We start from the raw sequence: 23,678 nt of genomic DNA, 5'->3' as shown, positions 1-23,678 counted from the left end.
TCAGACCTGCATGGGAATACCACCCCAGACAAACCATTTTGCCTTTGGTGCCCATAGGGGCTGCTGGTTGCCAGCCTAGCAGCTCCTGCTTTATGTACACATAGCTCCGCTTGGTACAAAGCGCAGCTCACAAAAACTCTGGCAAAATGAAACAGCCTCTTTTGGCAAACAGTGACTGCACGCTCCAGCCAGCGGGACAAGAACAGCTTAGGAACAAAAGGAGTAAGCTCCACGCATATGTCAGGAGAGATTTGAATAGTTTATTTTGCCCAGTCAGAGCCCTTCAGCATAATGACACATTCATATACACATATATGAACATTTTTTCTGAAACATTAATGTATAATACATTTTAAATTTAAAATACCAGCTGCACAGGTATTTTTATTTACAAAAATATTCCATACTTAATTTTTTAACTTTGTTATGATGACATAGTTCAGTTCAAGTACATGTAAGTAAAATAACTCTATGCAATCTAACATAGTTGTGTTTGTAACAGTACAGTTCGCAGTTCATATGAAACTATATTTGTAGACAGATGGATTTGCGACCCTACCTAAAATGCATATTCCAGTAATCACCCTCAGAAGAGCTAGTGGGGCTCAGCAAGACTTAACTGAAGAATAAGTTGCAATGAACAAAAAGAAAAAAAGACACATGTACACACTAAGATATACATAAACGAGAACTGCTACACATCGAGCATGCTTACCCACACGTGGGCAATGTTAGAAAAATTTACTGATTTTGTTTCTCCCCCCCAATGGTGCTGGTACAATGAAACAGTAGCATAACTAGAAAGCAGCATGTTTTCCTAGTTCTAACCACTACAGATAGCAGAGCTCAGGTCTAAAATAACACAGTACTGCTTATTTACAATTCTGTTCTTTTAAAAGGGAATATTTAAAACATGTTCCCACCCCTCTCCCTTTGCATCACCTATTACTGAATGGTAGTGGTAATCCACATACAACTCCTTATATGTTTTCAACTGAAACAGTTTAACATCTAGTTATTATTTGCCTGGTAATATGTAACTTAGGTACTAACAAAATCAAATACGAGTGTCAAAGAAACCTACAGCTGTATGACAAACATTTCCAGGTGCTTTACATGAAAAACTAAAAGGAGTACTGATTGACATATTTCATTTGATTGTTTTATGTTTGTCTCATTTCTCTTTTTTTTTTTTTTTAAATGAACACCCACATCATTAAGCCTCAACTTTATAAAGTGTGGAAGAACCCAGAAACACAGTACACTCATCTGGCTTGAAACAGTAATAAACTAGATGATATCCAGCACAACTTTATAACATGCATAAGAAGGAGAAATTGGCCCAGCTTAATTAAACTTTTCTAAGAAAACTGAAATAAAATTGGTTTAGCTGATTCTCCTACACAACCTTTGTTTTGCTTTGCTTGCTTCCTCCTCTCAAACACCATTAATTTCCATCTACAAAGTATTTGAAGATTTTGTAGTAGTAGCAAAGCTATCAACATCCACTCGGAAAGCTTCACATAAATTTTACAAGAAATCGTCTGGAATGAAGGAAAGGTGCAACTGACAAGTTACCCTGCAAGTCAGAGAGGGAGGCAAAGCTTTGCATTCCTTCCTCCCCTCTGCCCCCAACACCAGCTGCTCTCCCTGCCCACCTGGCTTTGTCAAACCCCCATGAGAAAGCAGGGTGCACATCAGCCGCAGGCTGTAAGTTTTCCAATATGCATTCAGTATTAAAAAACCAAAAAGCCTGATTTACATGTAAAGAGCTGATGTATAATCAAGATTTGTACATTACTCAAAATATTTCTTGGACAAACTTCAATTTTAGGGAATTTTAAAAGTCCAAGAAATAGAGCTGAAAAATAGCCTTTCATGTGTACACCTAAAAAAAAAAAAAAAACAATCCCAAATCACAGAAAACCATTCAGCCAAAGACTGCAGCTACTGAGAGAACTTTTAAATATGGTTAGTTTTCTGAATGTGTTATCTTTCCTTTCCATACTAAGAGAACTGTTTGAGAATGTTCAAAATGGGAGGTAAAAATACATATGATTATTTTCTGTAAAGCAAGATGGGATATTTGTTTTCATTGATTAGTAATTGTATCATCTCGATATGAGATATGAATGTATTCATAAGCTTAAAACAACTTCTTCTATGGATAATATACATACTTTAAGTACTTTGACTTAAAAATTGAACATAAGTATTTTTAAAATTAAAGGTAGAAGTGTACATATAAAAATTATTTAAAACTAAAAGTATATTCTTAAGCAGTATGTATAAATAGATTTCATTGTATTATCTAGTAACAAATCTGAAAGTGTTGCAGTAATTTATAAACTGAATGCCTACACAGGATAAGTGCCTTTCATTAGATTCTATATTGTATATACTTGTATATACATGTTTTGCTAAGAAAACACACATTCTAAATGATAGTCACATAATTAGCAAATGTGCCTGAAAGTAATCTGTTCTAAAGTCTTCATTGAATGTGTGTGTTTATATACAAATAATGAACCTGATCCGCACAAATGTAGAAACAAAATTAAGGAATAAAATGCCATGATTGAATTAAAGTGCAGGAAAAATTCAAGTTTAAAGTTCAGGTAATATCAGTGCCATTAATTAAGCAAAAAAAAAAAAAAAAAGGAGAAAAGGAAAATAAAGGCAAAAAAGGATACAAACTTTCTTCCAAAAATCCTCCTTTGGATGTAGCTTTCTAACATCACCTGCCATGCAAGTACCACCTCAGGCAAAAATCTTTGCATAAAGACAGACAAGGAACACAGCTATATATTACTACATTTTATAACTGACTGTTTGCTGAAGAACAAATCACTGGAAATGCCTGTGGTGTAACACTTTCAGACTTATTTGGAATACACACATATTTACACATGTCAACATTCAAAAGTTACAATTTGGCAGGACTAAGATGAAGAAAAGCATCTTCAGTTTACAGTTCCTAATGAGACACACTACATATAAACAGATAGGCAGCAGCAGTTTCTCACACATCCATTGAAAAAAACAACCAAACAAAAAAGAAATAGCTCAATTGTACTCGATAGTTTTCCAGATACTCTAACAAAAGTTTCACACAACTAAAATGCTCTCAAAAAATCAGGGGTGCTCCCCCCACAAGGATTTCAATATATTTTGCTGTACAAAAGGTGCACCAGCAACAGCAGAAGATGCAATGATGTATGTACGATCAACTCCCTTCCACAGAGAAGGAAAAAGGAACTTTTTAGGCTAAAATTGTACATAGCCCCTTCTGTTGAACAAGAACCATTTCTGTATTCATCTCATGAGCAATCATTTCATTAGTTTTCAAATCTAGAAGCACGCTCTTCACATATGCAACAGAAAAAAGATTCAACTATGATAAACTCTATAACAACAAGTAAGCCACTGCTCTTCTTGTACTGGCAGATGGTCTCTCATTGTCTTTTCAAGCTAAGGTTATCTTCCACTCAACTGATACCACAATTTGCTGAAACAAACATTTGCCGTCCTTTCTCCAGAGCCTGGCCAGAATAATTTTACAGGATTCTGTTGCTCTAAAATACAGCTCCTCTTCACCAGGTCAAATAGTCACCTCAATTTACAAATGTGAGATAAAGGGACAAGTGTCAGCTAGGGTGTTTTATTTTTTGAAATGTTATGGGAAGTAGTCTATCCAGTTTTCTTCTGGATTTTTAACAAAATGGTGTTAACTTAAATATGCATTAGACACTGAAAAATAAATCAATTAGCATGCAGAGGCAAAAATTGTGTGACAAGCTGAGTTAAGTAACTGGAATTAATATTGCCTCAGTAGGTATGGGACAGAGACATCAGGAAATCATAATTCTGCTTGTTCAAATTGTCACATCCTCATTTGTTAAGTTCTTTGCACAGTTGGCATGGTGTGGCATGCCCTCCTACTGGCAAGAGAATTCACTTGTCTTTTTAAATTAAATGTTATACACAAAATCAGAGAAAGTATCAATTTGTGCTATGAAGTCCAAACATACTTGCCTTTCATTTGAAAAAGGAATCAAGAACGATCAGTAACTTCAATATTTCACATCATTTAAGCGTTTTGTAAGGTTGCCCTATCTATGTACCTGCAACATCATTTCACAATACAAATACAACCGAGGTTTTGCTCTGGGAACATTCAGAAAGTGTGCAAAAAAACCCACCCAGAATGTGGTACTTAGAGGAAAAAATGTGAATTATTAATTTCAGAAAATGTAGATCTTTCTGGTTCTAAGTACTCCCTTTTATATAACAAGACCAGTCAGTAACTATTCCCACTTTGAGGGAAAAAGTCTAAATTATTTTTTAAATGCAAACATTTTAAGGAGTTCTCTCTTTTTAAAAGAGCTCTGGTCATTCCCACTGTTACAGCTCTAGTGCAGCAGCCATTAACAAGTTAGCTCAGCTGTATTATTTACCTCACCCAAAGCGAGCATCGTTTCACCCATTCCTGAAGTTTTAGTGGATACTTACCACTGCCCACACTACTGAAAACACTGCTGTAGAGACTAAACCCAAACTTCAGGCCAATTGCCTTTAGCGCTGGGTGGGGCTGAGATAGGTACTTGTAAACTTACTAGCAGGATTTAGAAATCTGCTAAACAATATACTGACAACTATTAAATATTAGATGCTTGCCATTACTCATGCATCAGCACCTCCACAGAGTGTAAAACTGTTTGAAAACCTGAGTCCATGATTATCCAATATCATAGTAAAGGACTAAAGGGGCATCTAGAACTTAATTTTGAGCAAAACTATCTCAGCTATTTTCATTAATGGCTGTAAAGGTACATTCTTTTAAACATTTATAAAAAAATCACAGCATGAATGGAACCCACAGCCAACTCTAAATGTTATACAAACAGAACCAATAACTATTTTTAGCAAAAAATAATATTTAACTGAAGTTGAAGTATTCTTACCACAATGAAGATGTCACCACATTTCACATTGCACGGCCATCACACAAATGAAAATTCCCAGCATGACACATTTCAGTCATATTATTCACTTGACTTTAATGCAAAAACTGTGTATTCTCTTGTTTTGCACTCCACGGAATATGATGTGAATACAAGAATACTAGATCAGGGGTCCAAGAAAAGACTATGCACAAGTCAACTATGTATACAATTTTCAACATGAAATCTTCCAAACTTCCAGCTTTTCCGATGAAAGAAGTGAGAGCAAACTTGAACTCTTCTTCAACAGTAATGGTAAATAAAGTTGAGTCCTAGAGAGGGTAAGTCAGTCAGCTACCATCCAGCAAGACAAACAACTTTATTCCAGCTCTTGGACCCCTGATTTATTGCCTCTCCTCACAGGAGGGTATAACACTGGCAGCAATTACAGTAGCACAAAAACTTTTGGCATATAAAATATTAACACAGGATTGACCCTGCATTGCCCCTGCCCATCTCACACCACGTTTTCCCTTTACCCTCTTTTCCACATATTCTAGTTACCTTCTCTGTTCCAACTCTCAGCTAACCAACAGCTAAGAAACACTCGAGTTTGGTTTTTTGTGTGTGTTTCTTTTAAATATAAAGCTCCTCAGCTAAAGCCACGACTGAGGTAAAACAGTGTGTGATTTGTGCTAGGAAACAACAGTATCCAATGGTGAATACTCCTTTAAATTTCAATGGTCCTGCCAAAATTAATGAAAACCGAAGATTTTTTTCATTGGGACAAAATTAAATAGATGTAATTGATGAGCATCATCAGAATTGGTACCACTTCTTGTCTTTGTACTTCAACATCATCTAAAAAACAAAAAGCAATTTCTAATTACTGTTGCTATAACAGATCAAAAAATACAATGATACAAACAAATTATGGGCTTACAAAGCAGCATGAGAAAGAGGGACTTTAGTAAGGCTTCTCAAAATTGCAACAACAACATTGGTGAACAGTGAGGGTTTAGCATGATGAATTTTCTAATGGTAGAATCACTGCTGATCTTGCCCCAGATAGAAAAAGACATTTTGGGGAGAACTGGGAAGTTCAGGAACAGCAGTTCAGGGGATGGAAAGAGATCGGCATGAAAAGCCATCCTATGTAGTTACTGAAGGAAAAAAATAGTTTGGATTCAAACTCGTTTGGGTTCATGGGGTTTGCATTCAACAGCTGGGTCTTTCTTAAGAACCACAGGCATCTCACACAGAGCATTTACTCTTTTCCAATTCAGTGACAAAATCTTTAAGTAATGGGAAAGGAGCCACACATTTGGCAGTCTATATGCCACTCAGAGCGAGGATATTCTCTAGACTTGTCTCATAAGACAAAGCTGCTTACATTAATACTTAATTATTAGCATTGATAGATAAAAGTGAAGTATCCTTTAATCAAGGATATTGCATTTCCTTAAATACCTCTAACATTCCCCTGCAGAAGCCAGCTACTTGCCAGCCTTGCATTTATTTGGCAGAGAATCAGTTTAATGCTCTCAGTTTAACGTGCAACCGACTCACCTCATGAGCATGTTTAGAGAAAGAATCAGCACTGTAAAGCATAGCTGCAGTTTTTTCTTCCAGTTCTCCTAGTTTCTGTCCTCTTTCATCTAGTGCCAACCGGGCTCGTGCTAGTTCTCCAACTACACCAGATGCTGCTCCTTTGACGCCTTCAATACCCCCAGGCCCTGGAATATGCTGGGCGAGACTTCTTGATGCCTTCCCAGATGCTGACTCTCCAACTGGAGGCATTTGAAAAGCAATAGAAAATGGAATAGTAAGTTTGTTTGGTCATTATTACATAAATACCAATGTAACCAGTTTATTAAGAGATGTCATTTTTATCATAGACACTGAGCACCTCAAGACAGGCATGACTTCGAGCAATACTACTCAATGTTACTAGACGTTAGTATTTTATAAAATTGAGAGTTTTCAAACACATTTCAGAATTTTCAGGCAGGTTATAAAATTACAATCTTTTCACAGCTCGAGTGTGAAATTAAAACCCTCTCAATAGTGCTGGAATTACAGTCATCAACAGAATTGTGCTGGCGAAGTGTTTTTTAACAATATAGCTTGCTTCACAGGGAAGGCGTTGTAGCAGAGCAGAATTTTGAAGAGGTAAGCTGTGGTCAGTTCTGGAAGTGCTTTGCTGCTGTAGCTAGCATGATTCCACCAGCAGAAGTTTCCTGTGATGGAAGTTCAGTTTGAGGTGCAGACACCTGAAGATTAGGTGTCCATGCACTCATTATTGTAAAAATCTGGTAAAAAAAAAATAATGTAATATAACTCATGAAAAGGCAACACAGCTGTAAGAACAAACCAGCTCATCCTAAAGTAAACACTCACAAATGGTCAGCTGAACAGCTCTCTAGGTTCCAGTGACCACACTAACTACATTTCCTTTGCTCACAATGGGACACCAGCCACCTAGTTCAGCCCAGACACTTAATGGATGTGTCCATCTCATGCTGAATTGTATACTCTACAAAAATTTGAGTGAAGGCCAAAAGATTTTTGGATGCTTAAGTCAAACCAAATAATATTTTAACTTTTTTTTTTTTAACAAACAATGAAATTATGGTTTTAATATTTTCCTATTTTAACCTCTTGGAAAAATAATATTAAACTTTTAAAGTAAGTTTTGTTGCAGTTATTTCAAGATTTTCTGATTTGATTTTATGCTTCTGAGAAGAACGACTTAGATTTCAACTAACACTATAAACATTTTTCTGTCAATTCTCAAGAACAAAAAAGAAATACTATTCTGCTGTGACCCTCATGTTAAATATGACTATTTTAAAGCATTTTCCAATGTCTTTTGAATTGTCAGTGAATTCAATTTCAGGCTTTTTTCCCCTCATTCAGTGCTATTTTCCTTCTGAAGATCTGAGTCAAAACTTGGTGGTGGAAACTTGTAACTTTAGAAGCTATGTCTTTACATTATTTCAAGAGTACTTTTCTGTTGCCATGAAAAAGCAGTTTTCTCCTGTCCCAGCCATAATAAACACGTAATTTGTGCACATAAATTTCTCTAATAGAATACTTGACCAACCTTTCAAAGTATTAAACATAAAAATACAAATGGAATTTTTATGCAGAAAGTGACCTCTAACTACGTGATATTTGTTGAAAATGTACAGGCACAAGTAGTAAAGACTAATTTTATTTTTATTGGCTAGATCAAAAGAATAAAAAAAAAAATTGCTAGGGAGCCTTGTCTATTTTAGCAGCTATGTTCCACATTTAAAAGGAAACTTCTTACAAATAAACTTGCATAATATCGTGTGTTATCTAGCAAATATCTGAATAAATGGAAGTGAAATGTATTAAACTGCTGCATGCCACCATAGTAAAAAAATGAAGCTGTAATCAAAGAAACAATGAGAAAATGATAAAGCAATAATTACTTCACCATATCTGCTGTCTTTTCTCTCATTCCTAAGGCATCTCTGCACAGGTCAAATGAGGAAAAATAATCTAGTGAATGAACTGAAGTAGAATGAAGTTTTAATTTTCTCACTCTCCAGAACAGTGTTCTCCAGAACCAGCCCCTTTCAATTTAACAGCATTAAAAAAACCTGGTAAGCACTCCAAGATGAATAAAAATGAGATCAGTTTCTTGCTTTATAAACTATTCCTCAATAAATGAATTAAAGGATCCTGTGAGAAAAACAATAGCAAGCTTTTCAGATCTTGTTGGTAAGGTGTACATCACATAAAAGCTATGAAAAGGTATTTGTCATTTCCTTTTTTTACTTTCCTCTTTGCAAATGTAACGTCTATTAACACAGGTAATGCATTTCTCAAGGATCTTTGGCTTCCTTGGGTAGAAATACCAGGAAAATACTGAATACTATAAACTTACAGAGTTCTTCTCTGTCAAGTGATTGTGCACCACCTCCAAACAGGCCTTTAAAGAATCCTCTGTTTGGTGCTTCTGGTGTTTCTACAGGAGTGAAGAGCTCGCCCAACATTTCCTTAGCAATGAAGAGGAGGCACAACAAGGCATACATTATTTCACACACAAATTAATGGAATATTTTTCACTTTAAGGAGTTCTTTCATGGATTTGAATTTCAAAATGAATCTGCTTTAATAGGTATCTGCCTTTGCAAGGTGATGTAAATAAATAAAACCGTATTAAGAAAACCGTCCAAACCATCTGTTCTAGTTGTTGCAAGTTTATAGCTCACAAAATTCAGTAGCAAAGAAGGGAATTTGAGTAAAGCTGTATCTACCCCTCAACAATATGGCAAAACTCCTGGTTTTGTTCTGTTGAAACTATTACCTACAAATACTCATCCATGTGTGGTACAAAAATCAAGCTTACAGCCTGCATCTCTGCTATTTCAGTGTCCTATACAACTTCCAAGCTGAAGCATGCCTGAGAGTCTTTTCAAGCTGTTAATACCCCTGAAACATAATAGTTCCCTTCAAGTATCCTGAGTTAGCATTCCCTGCTTATTTCAGCATGCACATCCACCAGCATCAGTTGAACAAGGGAGTTTTGTTAACTGCACATGTTAAACAAAGAAGTCTGCTATCAATCAGATAGGAAATTAAGAAACTGTTCTAAATACAGTAGGATGGATGAAACAAACAAACAAAAAAGATAAGTTATTCATTCTGAATCAGACTCTACAGTGAGAAAAATCAAAGTATCAAAGCTGAAGTGCTCGGTTTTATGACAAACTTAATTACTGTAAGCATTGTGAATCTAGAACTGAGAAGCTCCAAGTGTATCCATATCAGAAAACAGTAATTTTAAAAAATTTGTTACCTGAAGATTTTCACATGTTTCTTGACTGTAGGTGAGCCTCTGTATTTCAGTTGGTGAGACAAGGTACAGTGCTTGTCCATTATTGGTAAAGCAGAATGTTCTGGCTATCCTCATATTGGTGAGTGGCAGGTAATACACATCCAATAATGGCCTTAAACTTGGCAAACTTAAGAAATAAAGAAAACATGTTTAAATATTGATCAATTGGCTCATTTTTAAACCACAAAATGTTTTGTCTTCACCGTCTGCGTAAGTATGACAGACAGAGTATCATTTAAGGCAATTACAAAATCTCCAAACATATTTATGAGATTAAGGTAGCACCTCAAAGTGAAATTCAAACATCTGCATCACACGGGTTTAAAAGTATAATTTAAATGATACTCTGAGCATGTAAATCACAGATTCACTTAAATCATTATTCAGTCACTACTAATAAAGTATTTTTATAAGTATCTCCAAGAGTTTACAATTGAACATCCTGCCTCTTCTCTCAGGTGAAGAATTTCTCCTTGACTAAAAATACAAGTCTAAAAGATCTCTCCTCAGGAACACTTGGAAATACACAGGGATGTGCTTTAAAAGACAAACAGAATTTAGCAGCCTCAAACAACAGACTTATGAATTATGTCCACCTATTTTGTTCAACTGCATATTCAAGAAGTCCTCTTAGGGCAAAGATTGCTTACCTTCTATTTACTGATCCTGTACATGTAACTGCAATAATTACTGCATCAAGCTGTAATAATGCTCTTGTTAAAAATCATTCCTCTACCTCACAGTAATAATAAATGCAAGTAAGAAGTGACTGAACACCTGATGTCTTGATAAACAGAACCCAAAATAAACCACTGTCTCAAAAACATCCCTTGTGAAATTTTTGTAAAAACATAATTTACGCAAGATGTTAGTTGGAAATGTACCAACAACACATTAAGCAGCGTCTGCTGCAGATATCTTCTGCTTAAGACGATTGTTTCTAGAAGAGCAGTGAAGTGGCAAAGTGAAGCCAAAAGCAATGACAAAGAAAGATGCAGTAACTGCAACAGTCAGCACTGGGTGGTGTTGCTTTTTTATGATATTGAGATTTCTAAATGTTAAGCCTGCATTTTACAGATTGTGGATGGTCTCTTAGCAGGAGACTTCATCTATGGCAAATGAAAGGAAGGAAAACAGGTAACATGACTTTGGAGGCGAGTTCTATAGGTAAGAAATAAAATGCAATATTCTCTTGTAAGCACATCACCCAGAAAGGGCACTTCTGTTGTGCATTTATCTAAAATAAGAGCAAGTTAATAACAGGGAAGTGCTTTGCTTCAGACCGATGGAAGCCTAAAACATCCTTACAGCTTCAAGACAAAAACAACAAAAAATATTAGATCAGACAGGTCAAACATGATATCCAGATTGCACTTTCAGAGTATCGAACAAATCTGTAACAGAATCATAAGTCCTATCTAAACTTGTTTCAGCAGATAAGTATGGGACATCTTGGTTATGATACAACACACTGACAACTTTACACGAACAGCACATGAAGTCTCTTCCTGGCAGCACAATAAACCCTGAGGAAAACAGGAATGAACTGTCTCTGAACATTATTCAGTTCAATTTTAATTAGGGAAAATACAGTGCTTGCCCAGCAAGGTGAGCAGCATTTTCTAGAGATGTTTAGAATATATGTTGGGATATAGATCAATGCAGTTAACAGACTTACATACTATAATTAAATAAGTTTTGATTGTATCAGATCAGCTTTAGTTTTATTCCTAACAACTTCCTAAAGAAGCATCTTTTTAGAGAATTTCCCAAGCTGAGAATGTTTTTGCAACCTTAAAAATAACCTTTTAGGAATTTTACTGGCACAAATTTATAATGTCATGTTTCACAGTCATGTTAGCATTAGCCAGGACTAAAATGGAAGTGCAAGTGTATATATATACACACAGCGCTATTTGGAATAAAATAGCATTTGGAAATATTAAAGAAAGGATGTATTACATAGGTGACAGGAAAACATATTCAAACATTGCTTTTATACACGTTTAAGTTCCTAACTTGAATCTCTTACTTCAGATTACTTATTTCTATGCTACAACCACAAGCAATTAATCTTGCCTTTATAGCCCAAGTTTAAGACCTTCAATACATGAGCAGGCTACACAAGAGGTAAACTTGAAGCATGAGTCTGATGCAAACAGCTGCACAAAAACATGCAGAGTTGTAGTCAGGTACCGGTTGAATGTCTGATCAATGCACTTTTCTCCATCAGGGAGTAAATTAACATTTGAGAAACAACATCAAGGATGTATATCACACGCTTGGAACTATTTGTTGACTAAGAATAGCTTGTGCTAAACTGGTAAACTTTTTCATGTGTTAAAGGCATGACTTCCAATAAGAATGCATAATCAAAATTATCCAGGCCCAAGTGCTAGAGATTCATCAATACTGAGTGAATGTAGATTTGTTTTATTCATTTTCTTATGGAAAAGGACACTTTCTTTCTAGCAGAAGACTATTTTTTCTCTTTATATTTTAAGTTACTACCAAACAGGTCTTACCTAAAAGTCATAATATGTCCATTGGCACAGAAACATGCAAGGCAGATACTGTTACTCAATGACACTATATCTCCACGAAGAACAAAAGAAGTCTCTGTTATGTTTTGCTTATAAATACAGTTCTGGGATGGCAGTGAGATAACTTTCGCTTGTTTTTCCGAACATATCACTGCATATTGGTTCTCACTGATTTCCTGAGAGGAAGAGGGGGACACTGAGACAGGTCGCCGCTTTTTTGATTTATCTTTTTCATCTTTATCTTCAGGAACATTGTGTTCTCTCCACGGTTCATGTGCTGGTGGGACCAGGGATCCTGTGGTATCCAGAAAAGCCATTCTCAAGATTGCCCCTTTTAGCCTCAGGATGGTTCCTAGGAAAAAGAAGTTGAACACCTTTCTCAATCAATTCTCCTGAACTGTCTTTCAAGATACAAAATATTCCTTAAAGCAGTCAGTAAAATGAAAACTAAACAAGAATTTAGGCTTGCCTGTGTAGCAAAACAAACTTAGAAAAAGCTTTGGACATTAATCTGAAAACCAATGAAGCATGTGCATTGCATTCTAGCACATATGCATTCAAGAAAATGTTAAACTAGTTTTCAAGACTTAAGCATATGCATACTCTTTCATTAACTTCAACACAAACCTACACATTTCTAACAGAGCCAAGCTCAAATACACATTTGGATTTGAGTTCAGTGTCAAACTCATTTCATTCACTCCAGAGGAGTACACTGTGTGCTTAATACCAACAATACATGCTGTTAGCCAAAAGTGAGCACCACCTCTTTATTCAATACAGACACATTCACACATTCAGAAACAAGCAACCTGGCTTTATTTGTGTGGGGGTTTTCCCCTTGCAGTTTACATTTGAATCCACTTCTTTGTAGCATAAAATGAAAGAGGGAATTTTCCCTCCCAATCACTTAAATCACTGTCTCTGTATGCCAAATCTTGGGCTCATACATGTCTTATTTTACTTGTATTTATTCACATGGAAGTAAAAACATGAACATTTGCTATGTACATGAAAAAAACCCATCATGAACATGGCAGTATCTTTTAAGGTTCATACTGCAGATCCAGTGATTAAAGTAACTGTCCAGTCTGCAGCCTTGCCTTTACAATCCTGTTACCATGTCTCAATACTGCTGTCAATACCATACTTGATAAGCACAAATCAAATATGGTCTAGAGGTCACACTATTCCTGATCACTATTTCAATCAAATGGCACGGCAATTTGCATGTCCTGATACTATCTGTGTGAACAAAGTGGAGCAGAGCAGCATATTCTGCATGAGACAGTGGTAGCAGGAAAGCAAACCATTAGTATATAATTAAAACAAAATCAGTTGCTGTGTATCAGAAAACCAAGATACAAGACCTTTCAGAGTAATCCAAACAAATATTCTATCACATTTAAAGTTAGTTGTTCAATATACAGCCCTTGATTTATTTCTTTTTTTATAAAGCAGAAAAATTGAAAGTTTCCTACCTCATAACTGAAAAAAAGGGAACATTTGAAATACTCATCTCTTCTGCTATCTGTTTAACAATTGCCATGTACTACATTAAGGTTAGAAAGCATGTTTTTTCTCAGCAAATACACATTAAAGTGGTATTTTTATATTATAAAGTATTTTCAACTTTACAACTTTGAAACTCTGGTAACGAAGTAATCAGTCTAGGTTGTTAACATTAGTAGCTAGATCAATGAAGTACGTATTAATTTCCAACTGATCTATAATAGAGAAAAATAGTTTATCCAAAGAAAGAACGACACCACTAACACTTTATCGAAGTATACTTTAGCCCATTTGCTTTGTACATACCACTAGGAGAAACAATAACAGGCTGAAGAAGTCTTTGCTCTCCTCCTGGGGGTAAGTTCAGGACAATGACAAGCACTGTACCCAGTGTGGTCCCAACCCACAGGGATGGGGAAGGCGATGTATCAGCCTTTCTTGTGAAAGTCTCACAAAAATGAAGAGCTGAAATTGCCTCGCGTGTCTCTTTATCAATGCTAGTTACACTAGAACTCCGGGATCGACTGAAAGAGTTGTCTTTGACATCTGAAAATAAATCAGTATTAATTAAAAAGAATGGAAAAATGGAGGCATGAAAACAGATTTTTTTTTTTTGTTCTTTAGCATGAAGTATACACTATAATTCTTTTGATTATTACTCCAGCACTTCTCCTTAGTCATATTTCCTTTTGGCCCAGTTTTCAATGCCATACCCTGAACAAAGCACCCAATCTTTTTTTGCAGGGGTTGCCATTAGGTAATTGTCATGAACAATCTTATGCGTGTATCAGTCTTCCTAGGACAGAGAAAAACAGCTAAACAGGACTCCTCCTTTAAAACAAAACACACACAAAAAAAGCCCCCAAAATGCACTAAAAACCTCTCTGTCAATTAATTCATTGATCAGATTAAGAAATATTGTCCTCCATGAAACACGGTTTCATAAGCTTGTGAAGATTCAACTACTTTAAGCACTGCAGTTACATCCAGGCAGCATGATAACATGTAGACTGCAGTGCCTCAAAACAACATCGTCCCACTTTAGGAAACTGTATGGAGTAGGTCTAACAGGCTATTTACACACATACAAACTTTTAGCAAGAGAAACATTTAATGCTATACGAAATGCCACCTGGGACTGATAGGCAAGGTTGAAGACTTCTGTTTTGAATACAGTACAAAATTGCACTAATATACTTATCAGGACATCTTGCTTACAGCTTAGCAAATAAGGTTCTTGTAACAGAGAGTGATTTCTATTACCAACAAAAGCCGCAAAACAGTAAATGTGCTTCTGTGTGCTGTTTGTACACATGGCGATATTTAACACATCAGCATGTCTGAATTTCTCTCGCTCACAAATTAATGCTTTCCTTTAACTCATCACTCCAAAATTCAAAATTTCAGCATAAGACAACCCATACTAGTAAAAGCTTAATGCAATTTATATAATGGCTTTTAAAAAACTAAGTTATTGTTTTGCAACTTTTGGTAGGGTATAGATGTAATGGTCATCTTTAAAGCAGGTTTAAGAGCAAAAGAGCAACATTTAGCCACATGCTTTCTGGAAGTATCACTATGTTAACTTCATTTAATTATTGCAAAACTTTCTACAAAGAATATCTAACATGCATTTGAAAAGCATACACACTAGATTTCAGCTGACTAAATATATCTACTCAACATATACAGTCAACCTTCTCAGGACATATTTGTCTTATTCCAACAAGGATAAAAAAAATTGTCTTGCTAAACTTCAGCTAAGTGAAATTTAAAACATGGATTATAAAAAGAAAGTAGGTCGGCTGCTTGGATGTTGACATCCTAAGTTTTCACATTAAAAAAAAAATCAAATCCAGAGTAAAATAATGAAAGTTATTTTTTAAAATAATTCCTCTAATGACCACAACCTCTGAAGATGCTTGCTTCTCCAGGCTTGACTAAACTTTGTTTTCTTAACTCTTACATGAATTAAACAGTCTGAATATAATCATATGTTAACTGCAATAGGCGTAAAATCAAATGCACACTTGTTGAGTTGTATTTGGTTGAATATTTGAGGACCATGTGTACAAATTCCAGAAGCATTGGAATGGACAGAAAAAAACCATAAAAAGTAACTTGCGGGACAATACAGGCTTTATGGAGAGTGGACATTCATTCAGGAAAGAGAACTGGGAGTAAAGAGTTTGACTGCATTAGTGTATATTATATGTACCCTGAAGTCAGGGAAGAATCTATGATGAGTTAATGGATTAGTTTCAGATGAAAAGGAAGGAACAATGTGATGACCACCTACACACCACTTTGTCAGAAAGATGGAAAGACGAAGCTCTTTGGAGCCACTAAACCAAGGGATAGGACCTAGTGGTAATGGTACCGCCTGGATTACAACAAAGAGCAATGGTATAATGCAGACTATGTTCAAGATAACTTCTGTTTTAAAAAGTGGAGGATAAACACAGAAACCTGTAGTTTAAGATTTTGTTTTGGTTATTTAGGTAGGAAAAGAGGCAGGGTAAAAATTTAAAGACAGAAAAGTAATTTGAAAGAACAAGATCATGGAAAACCAGGTTTCAGGAAGCCATGGAAAGAACAGAGAGTAAATAAGCACAATGAATTTGGGAGAAAGGCATTTCAGCAGTCTCAGAGCCAGTACATAGGCCCACATAAAAGACCAAAAAAAAAACCAACCAAACAAGCAAGTGGACAATCGCTGAAGAATGCTATGTAAAAGCTATCCTGCTAGGAGAAAAGACAGAAGTAAAATAAATAAAGATCATAATTGCCTGAGTTATTTACAGACCTGAAGACCTACAAGAATTTTACATGGAACAAAATGAGGTATGTAAGTGCAGATATCTACACATGTGCAAAGTCACACAAAACCAGTCAAAGGCTATTAAAATTTGGAAAGGACAAAGTATTTTATGAGTATACCAGAAGTGAGTTGACAAAAAAAAAAAATCCATTGTTTCAGTAGAAAGAACAGCAAATATTAAGTTATGTAGAACATGCTGAAACTCAGGACTGCAAAATACTGAATTTTGGCTTTTTTCTCTAGTCTTCACAAAAAAACCCCCCACCCTTCTTAGTACTTCATGCTATAAAAGAACTGGGAGTAAAATAACAGTAGAAATAGAATAAATGGGATAATATTTAAGTACAAATGTGGTCCAGTTTGCAAAGTATGGCAAAATTCACCCTAAACTGAACTTATCTCTAAAACATTAGTAAATGTAGTATGGAAGAACCAGACAGATTGGAAAAAAAAAAAAAGAAAAAAATCAACTTTTTTTTTGCTCTTTTGTGCCAACAAGGCTGCAGTTAAATCCCTCTGGTTCTGAGCACGGCAGTTTTAGAAAGATGAAGGAAAATTCCAAGTCCAGATGAGATCAACAGAAGCCATCCTAGATTTAGACAACATAACCTAAAAAAGGAGAAGGAACTGAACTTTATAAAAAAATAGTCTGCAAAAATGAAGATTAGAGAGATGATGACAGATTTCAGCAGCTTAAAAAGATAGGGAACACTTGTTATCCCTGTTCATTGTGGAAAGGACAAGAAAGTTAATATGGAAGCAAGGAAGATTGATTAAACAACAGGGAATTTGCCTGACCAAAAACATTGGAACTTTCTGTTTAGGATTCTTCTAAAAACTTATTTATTGAAGGCTCATGAATAGATGGGGAGTTGAACTGTCAGACATCTGGATCCTTGCCTTAGCAATGGATTAAAGGCTCTCTGAGGGTTGTTCCAACTTCACATTTCTCTGAGTGGAGCAAGCTGTAACCGTACATTATAAATCAGGGTGGTCCTACTCAGTTTCAGGACACCCTAGTGGACTCTTTCCTTGGTGGTAGCAGCAGCTGACAAATATACAGTTCTGCAGCTGCCTTGTCCTGGGCTTGTGGCAGCGATTCTGCTGGAGGAGGGGAGAGAGCCGTGGCAGCAGAAGGCAGCTTGCACATTCAGGTTGCATCTACTGCTGTAGGTCCACAGCTGTCCCCCATCGTCTTCAGAGAAGAAGGCAGGGGAGCTGGATCTAAGCTACAAGCTGGCAGTCAAAGTACTAAAAAAATAATAAATCTACTAATTTGTATGCCGTTCTAGTTATGCAATATAATGAGCTTTAGTGCTATAGACTTCACAACTGAACTGCTTACATAAAAAGGTTTTCAAGAAAAATGAAGCCCTCAGATCAGTCATCCATCTGAACAGCTGTATATTATTTTTGTTTAAAGAGTGGTCCCCAACAACAATTAACATTCGTAAAACTACATCCAGCTATCTATTGAGTGGACCTCAACACATCCTGTTCGTCTTAAAATATTTTTCAATTTAAAAATGTATTGGATGATTCTAAACAGGCAGCAATTTTCCTTACATTACCTGCTTATTCATGCTTTTCCTATCACAACTCTACTGATAAAGTGAGTGACAAATGCCTAAAAATTGTGACGGAAGTGTGATAAGCCATGTACAAGACTTGCAGGCTTACCTTATGATGACAGCAATGACATTTTGTGCCTGAGGGCCCCCAAAAAGAGTGGAATTAAAATTTTAGTTCTATACTTTGAATAAATGCAACATAAAGTCATGGTAGTTTACATAATTTAGGACTCTAACGTACTCACATTCCGTAAAACAGTTTTAGTAAAAATAAAGTCAACTATGTAAACTTACCTAAATCAGGCTTTAACTCAGTTGGCAAACTTAGCTTCCTGGACATCTTTGCTGAAAAGTGAAGTATATCCTTTTTTTAAAATGAACAAACATTATTCTGCTGGCCTTTATTTGCCTCTTTTTCCATATTTAGTATACCATTATTACATTAATTGCAGTACTCAATAGGATTTCTACTAAAGCAGAGCCTCACTTCCACATGGGAGGGTTGCAAAGTAAAGCATGAAAAATACCAAAATCCCCAAATACAGAGTTTTATGACTTTTGCCAAGCTTCATTTCTCCTCAGGTTTTACGCAGAACTTGATGAATTGGATGAATTTTGCTTTGGCTCAACCTTGAGTTTTATCTCCTCAGGTTAGAAGGCAGAACACAGACTCCGGGCTATTGCAAGAATCTGCACTGAAGTTTACATAGAGTTAACATCCCATCCTCTCTTCTCCTTGAGATATTTAAAATAGAGAAAAGATGAACTTTTAATTATGCTAAAATCTTAATGTACACATGTTAAAAGCTAGTAATGAGATGCAATTCGCAACCTTAGAAGAATGAAGACGTTACAGAGAATAATTACAAAATCAGCAGCATACAAGCACTTGCAACACTGTCAAAAAAGGAGTATAATTTTGATAATATTGCTGAAGTGAAAAATAGCATTTGAATTCATCCCTGACTTGGAAAATTGTCTTTATAGGAATGGAAATCTTACAGTCCATTTAAAATGCAGTACAATACTAACAAATGCTGCTATAATAGAAGTTACTAGTACACTAGTAGCCGTATATCCCTATTCCATCTTTCTTTCAAGAGTTACTGGAGGAGGAATAATTTTGACATAGCTTAACTACTAGACCAGGTCTAGACTCTGAATTTATTTCCCAGCCACACGCTTGAACTTTGATATATATCATTTAATTATTCACTCTCTTGTAAGAGTAATACTTCTCTACCTAAAGTAGATGTTGAGAACAGCCTCTTAATTCTATGAGTATCTTGTAATGGATACCCACCATAAAGCAGCCTGAATCTTGCTGCTTCTCTCAGCTAAAGATTGAGCTAACTCATTCTAATTATCGTTTTAACAGAAATAATTCTATTTTCTATGTATGCTGAAGAACAGCATGTGAGTTAAACTTATTTCCACTCCTTCAAAAACCAAAATACTTGTTGTATCATCAATTATGCTCATCAATATTGCAAGTGCTAGTCATCTGAATAGTTGGAACAGTTTTATTCCTGTCATACATTATAAAAATTTGAAAATAAGACTCCAGAAATAATCTAATTTCCTTCATGTGTCAATGTTACAAAGTATGCCCTATTTAAATTAAATTGAAATTACTTACACTCAGACTGAAATTCTAGTCACTAACCTATTTTAGTGTAGGCTGAAACTGGAAAGCTACATGTTTTCTACCTTCATCCTTGCATTGGCACTGGCATCTACCTAGCTTAATGGTGAGGCCAAAACTCATCTGAATGAAGTTTCTGCCAAGGGTTGTGGGTTTTTTGTTTTGGTTCCCCCCCACCCCAACAAGATCAGCTCCTGTTTCTGGTCAGAGCTCAGCTCTACAAACAGAAAAATATTAGCACAAATCATCACCAGTGACCAGGAGCCCATCTTACTGCTGTCAGCTTGAACTTAAAACAGCTTGAACTTAAAACAGCTTGAAAAGAGATTATGAAACCCTATCTGGAATTGCGAATTGAAGGATGGGTGTTTCTCATCATAAGACTTGTTTTCTGTGTTAGACAGGTAAACCATAAAAGCTGAGATACTGAACAAAAGCTTGGGTATGGACACAAATAATTTAAGTTATTTTTGGCTTTTCACAGCTTTTACCATGTACGAATACTAGCAATGATTAGTTAACTTAGTCACTTTGAAGACTAGAAAGGTCACTTTTGGCTTTTCAAATAGAAACGTTTAATGGGCAATTTTAATAACTCTGAGAAAAATGACCAAAAAATGTACTAGGTAACATAGCAGGTAATAACAAGTACAGGTAAATGTGTTGGACTCTAAGAGTCAATCCACAATTTTATCTTTTTTATTCCTTAGTGAAAGGCCAGCTGTGTGAACTAGCTGGATAAGGCAAAACAAATTCGTCAAGACATCATTTTCTACAAACAGTGAACGATGTCTCATTAATAGGACAAGACGATACACGAATTGTTAAGCATGTAATTGCTAGAAATTGTGAATTAATGTGCTACACAGGGAAAAAAAAAAACACATTTCAAAACATAATGTGCCAAAACCTTCTATAATTCAAAAGTAAATAGGAAACAATCTATTTAAATAGCAGTAGTGCCATCTTGTGTTTAAAGAATAAAGTGGCCAAAGATGCAATAAGAAAATAGGAATATTTCACCTGCTACACTGTTTTTAAATGTTACTGCTTGTATTCATATCTGGCTTATGGTTTACAACACTTTTGGAAAATTCAGTTTTGCTATGCCTCAGATGAAAACCAGCAACATGCTAGACAACTACAATATAAAAGATACACATCTGAGAAATGGAAGAGACATGCTGGACATCTACAGAGTGAGGGCTCAATGTCAGGTGTTTTACTGCAGTCATACAACAGGGCAAAGGCGATGGCAGCTGCTCCTGCTGGGGCTGGCTGAGCTCAAGGACCAGCTCTCATATTAGAGTTCAAGACCTGTCCTGGTGGTGGTGGCTGAAGCATTTACAGCCAAGACAAACCGTTAGCTGGTGTGAGAAAAGGAGACAGAGACCCAGGAGCGGTTTTGCTCTGCCTGCCACACTGCTACTCAAGGCAACAACTACTATTTTGCTTGTGTTTATACCTATATTTAATACTCCTCTAAATTATAAAACCTAGAGTCATATACAGGCACATACACATTCTTTCTGTTGTTAACAAATACAATCAAGCATCATATAAAGGTATGATATTGGAGACCTGTCCAAAACCAACACTTGGGATTCTTGGAGATTTCTCATAGATCAGGCTTGAGGGGGCAGGTGTTAAAATATGTAGAGTTACCTTGGCACAGTGTGTTATGTTTCAGCATAGGAGGGTCAGCCAATTCAATGAAGAAAACCTGAAGGCTGAGGCATGATTGAACTATCAATAGAAAGCTGTAACTTAACAGTAATAGTAACATTTTATTTGCAGTGGGTTATCCTGAGCTGATACTTTATCATGTATAGCACATCAGCTTGCAAGCCATAGAGCAGGGGTGTCCAACTCAATTTCATCAGGGGCCACATCAGCCTCGTGGTTGCCTTCAAAGGGCAGAATGTAATTTTAGGACTGTACATTTATACAGTGAAATTTGAGTTGGACACCCCTGCATATAGAGTTGATTTGTAATCCAGTTCCTATGTAAGGAACCAGTCTAAACCCTTTAAAATATCTAAAGATTATAAAGGAAACAAGTGCCTTGGTGTTTTGGTAAACAACAAAATTTTACATGAAGCTCATTTCATTTAACATTTCATGAGCTTAGAAATTTTTTAGACAAAGTTCCCAAATTTTTCTCTATTTGACAACTAAACAGAAGTCATAGATTTACATTACCAGTTTCGAGATGTTTAAAGAATTGAATATTGTAACCAGTGACAGTAAAATAGAGAAATACATTATAAGTGCTGAAATCTCTGAATTACATATATAAATAATAAAACTACTTTAAAAGATACTGTATGAAAAGATGTACTTGATCTATCCAATATTAGATCAAAGTATGAAAAATGCATTGGAAGAAACAGTCTTACTCTGGCATTAGGGTGAATGAGTACTTATTATGAGCATCTTAAGATTTTATTCCATGAAATCAGCACTAACAGTCAGTGACTTTAGCACTGTTTGAAAAATTTATGAGCACACTCAGAACGTAACAGATGTGAGAAACCTTACGTTAATAATAACACCAGGGATTATAGAAATTTGGAATTAAAGCTGTTCTGCTTAGATCTGCCTACTAAAATTGTTTGCAATTCCTTATAATTTTTAAAACTGCAGAAAATAAATGCGTTTTCCTGAAAATTATTTGACATGTAGTCTACTGAAATAGTTAGTGAAGGCCTTAAGAGTCTACAATATTTTCCAAGCACTTTTACTAAAGCTTCTTCCATTCATGGATGTTACAATACCTCTTCACCTCTGACCCGATTTGTAGCTATACACTTAATTGCAGAAATCTCTTCATACCAAATAATTGAGTATGGGTAATAAAACAGCTCAACATTTTGCTTTCAGTGAAGGTGGATCACAATGACTTTCTGTAAAAATGACATGGCCTTAGAAATCAAATGCTACCTACCAAATCTTCTTCCTGTAAGTTCACCTACATTTAGTAGACTTCTCTGTACTATTCCACAGCACATTTATACTTTCAAACATTTGCCATTCCTAAGAAACAGCTGCTTTTTATAATGACCACAGTACTTTCTATAACTTCTAGAAACAGTTCGTTAAATCAAGTATCTCCATATATCCAAGGCAACTGCAGCTTTTCCAAAGATCACCTCTGATGCAAATAAAAGGGAAACATGACCCAAAAGCAACATATTCACAATAGGTCTTTAACTTGAGTCACTACCCATTCCTTAGCACAGAACACTCACAACTAAGTATTTAGAAAAAACAGAAGACTAACTGATCTTAACAGTATATATATAGCGATGCTGGAGTGTTGGTGCATGAAATATTTACATTTTGTTTTATTTATACTATCGTTGCAGTCTTAGATGGTTTTTGATCCTTAAAGAGAGCAAGAACCCTTATTTGATACTGTCACTATGATAGAAATCTGTAGAAATGAAGATGCCTCTCCATAAGTTTTCAGTAAGAGCCAATTGACATTGACTTCCTATTTCTAAAGGCATATGTATTATGTTACTACCTGACAGCTCTACCGCTGAAGCAAAATTACTTTTCACTTTGCAAGCAGCGTCTCCTTGCCCACTGTTCACATGGGACAAAAACCACAGGAATGATGTTAAGAGCAACTGAAATTATCAATGTAAATAATTCTTGTTCTGTTTCACAATCTATTTGACGGGTTATTTTACACATTGTCAAAGACTGGAAAGAATTTCAATTGATGGCACTAAATGCCAGTGCAAAGAATGACAGCCATGCTA

General features: G+C 35.7%; 1 protein-coding gene across 11 annotated transcripts in view; it reads right to left on the bottom strand.

The window, feature by feature from the left end:
* Positions 1-240: 240 nt before the first annotated feature.
* Positions 241-23,678, bottom strand: part of STXBP5 (syntaxin binding protein 5) — a 100,896-nt gene continuing 77,458 nt past the window's right edge. For 8 of the 11 annotated variants that reach the window (XM_071806391.1, XM_071806390.1, XM_071806394.1 and 5 more), the window contains 7 exons: positions 18,558-18,608; positions 14,178-14,417; positions 12,342-12,711; positions 9,778-9,943; positions 8,863-8,974; positions 6,513-6,733; positions 241-5,804 (listed from right to left, as the gene is read on the bottom strand). In XM_071806391.1, the coding sequence (XP_071662492.1) occupies positions 5,763-5,804; positions 6,513-6,733; positions 8,863-8,974; positions 9,778-9,943; positions 12,342-12,711; positions 14,178-14,417; positions 18,558-18,608 (1,202 nt within the window). In that variant the 3' untranslated portion in view covers positions 241-5,762. The remainder of the gene's footprint in view (positions 5,805-6,512; positions 6,734-8,862; positions 8,975-9,777; positions 9,944-12,341; positions 12,712-14,177; positions 14,418-18,557; positions 18,609-23,678) is intronic. The other 3 variants (XM_071806395.1, XM_071806399.1, XM_071806400.1) reach the window with 1 other exon arrangement.

This window comes from Patagioenas fasciata, chromosome 3 (assembly GCF_037038585.1).
Source record: "Patagioenas fasciata isolate bPatFas1 chromosome 3, bPatFas1.hap1, whole genome shotgun sequence".
Classification (NCBI taxonomy): Eukaryota; Metazoa; Chordata; class Aves; order Columbiformes; family Columbidae; genus Patagioenas; species Patagioenas fasciata.
Note: the sequence above shows the minus strand (reverse complement) of the source record. Positions and strands in the feature narration are given on the sequence as shown.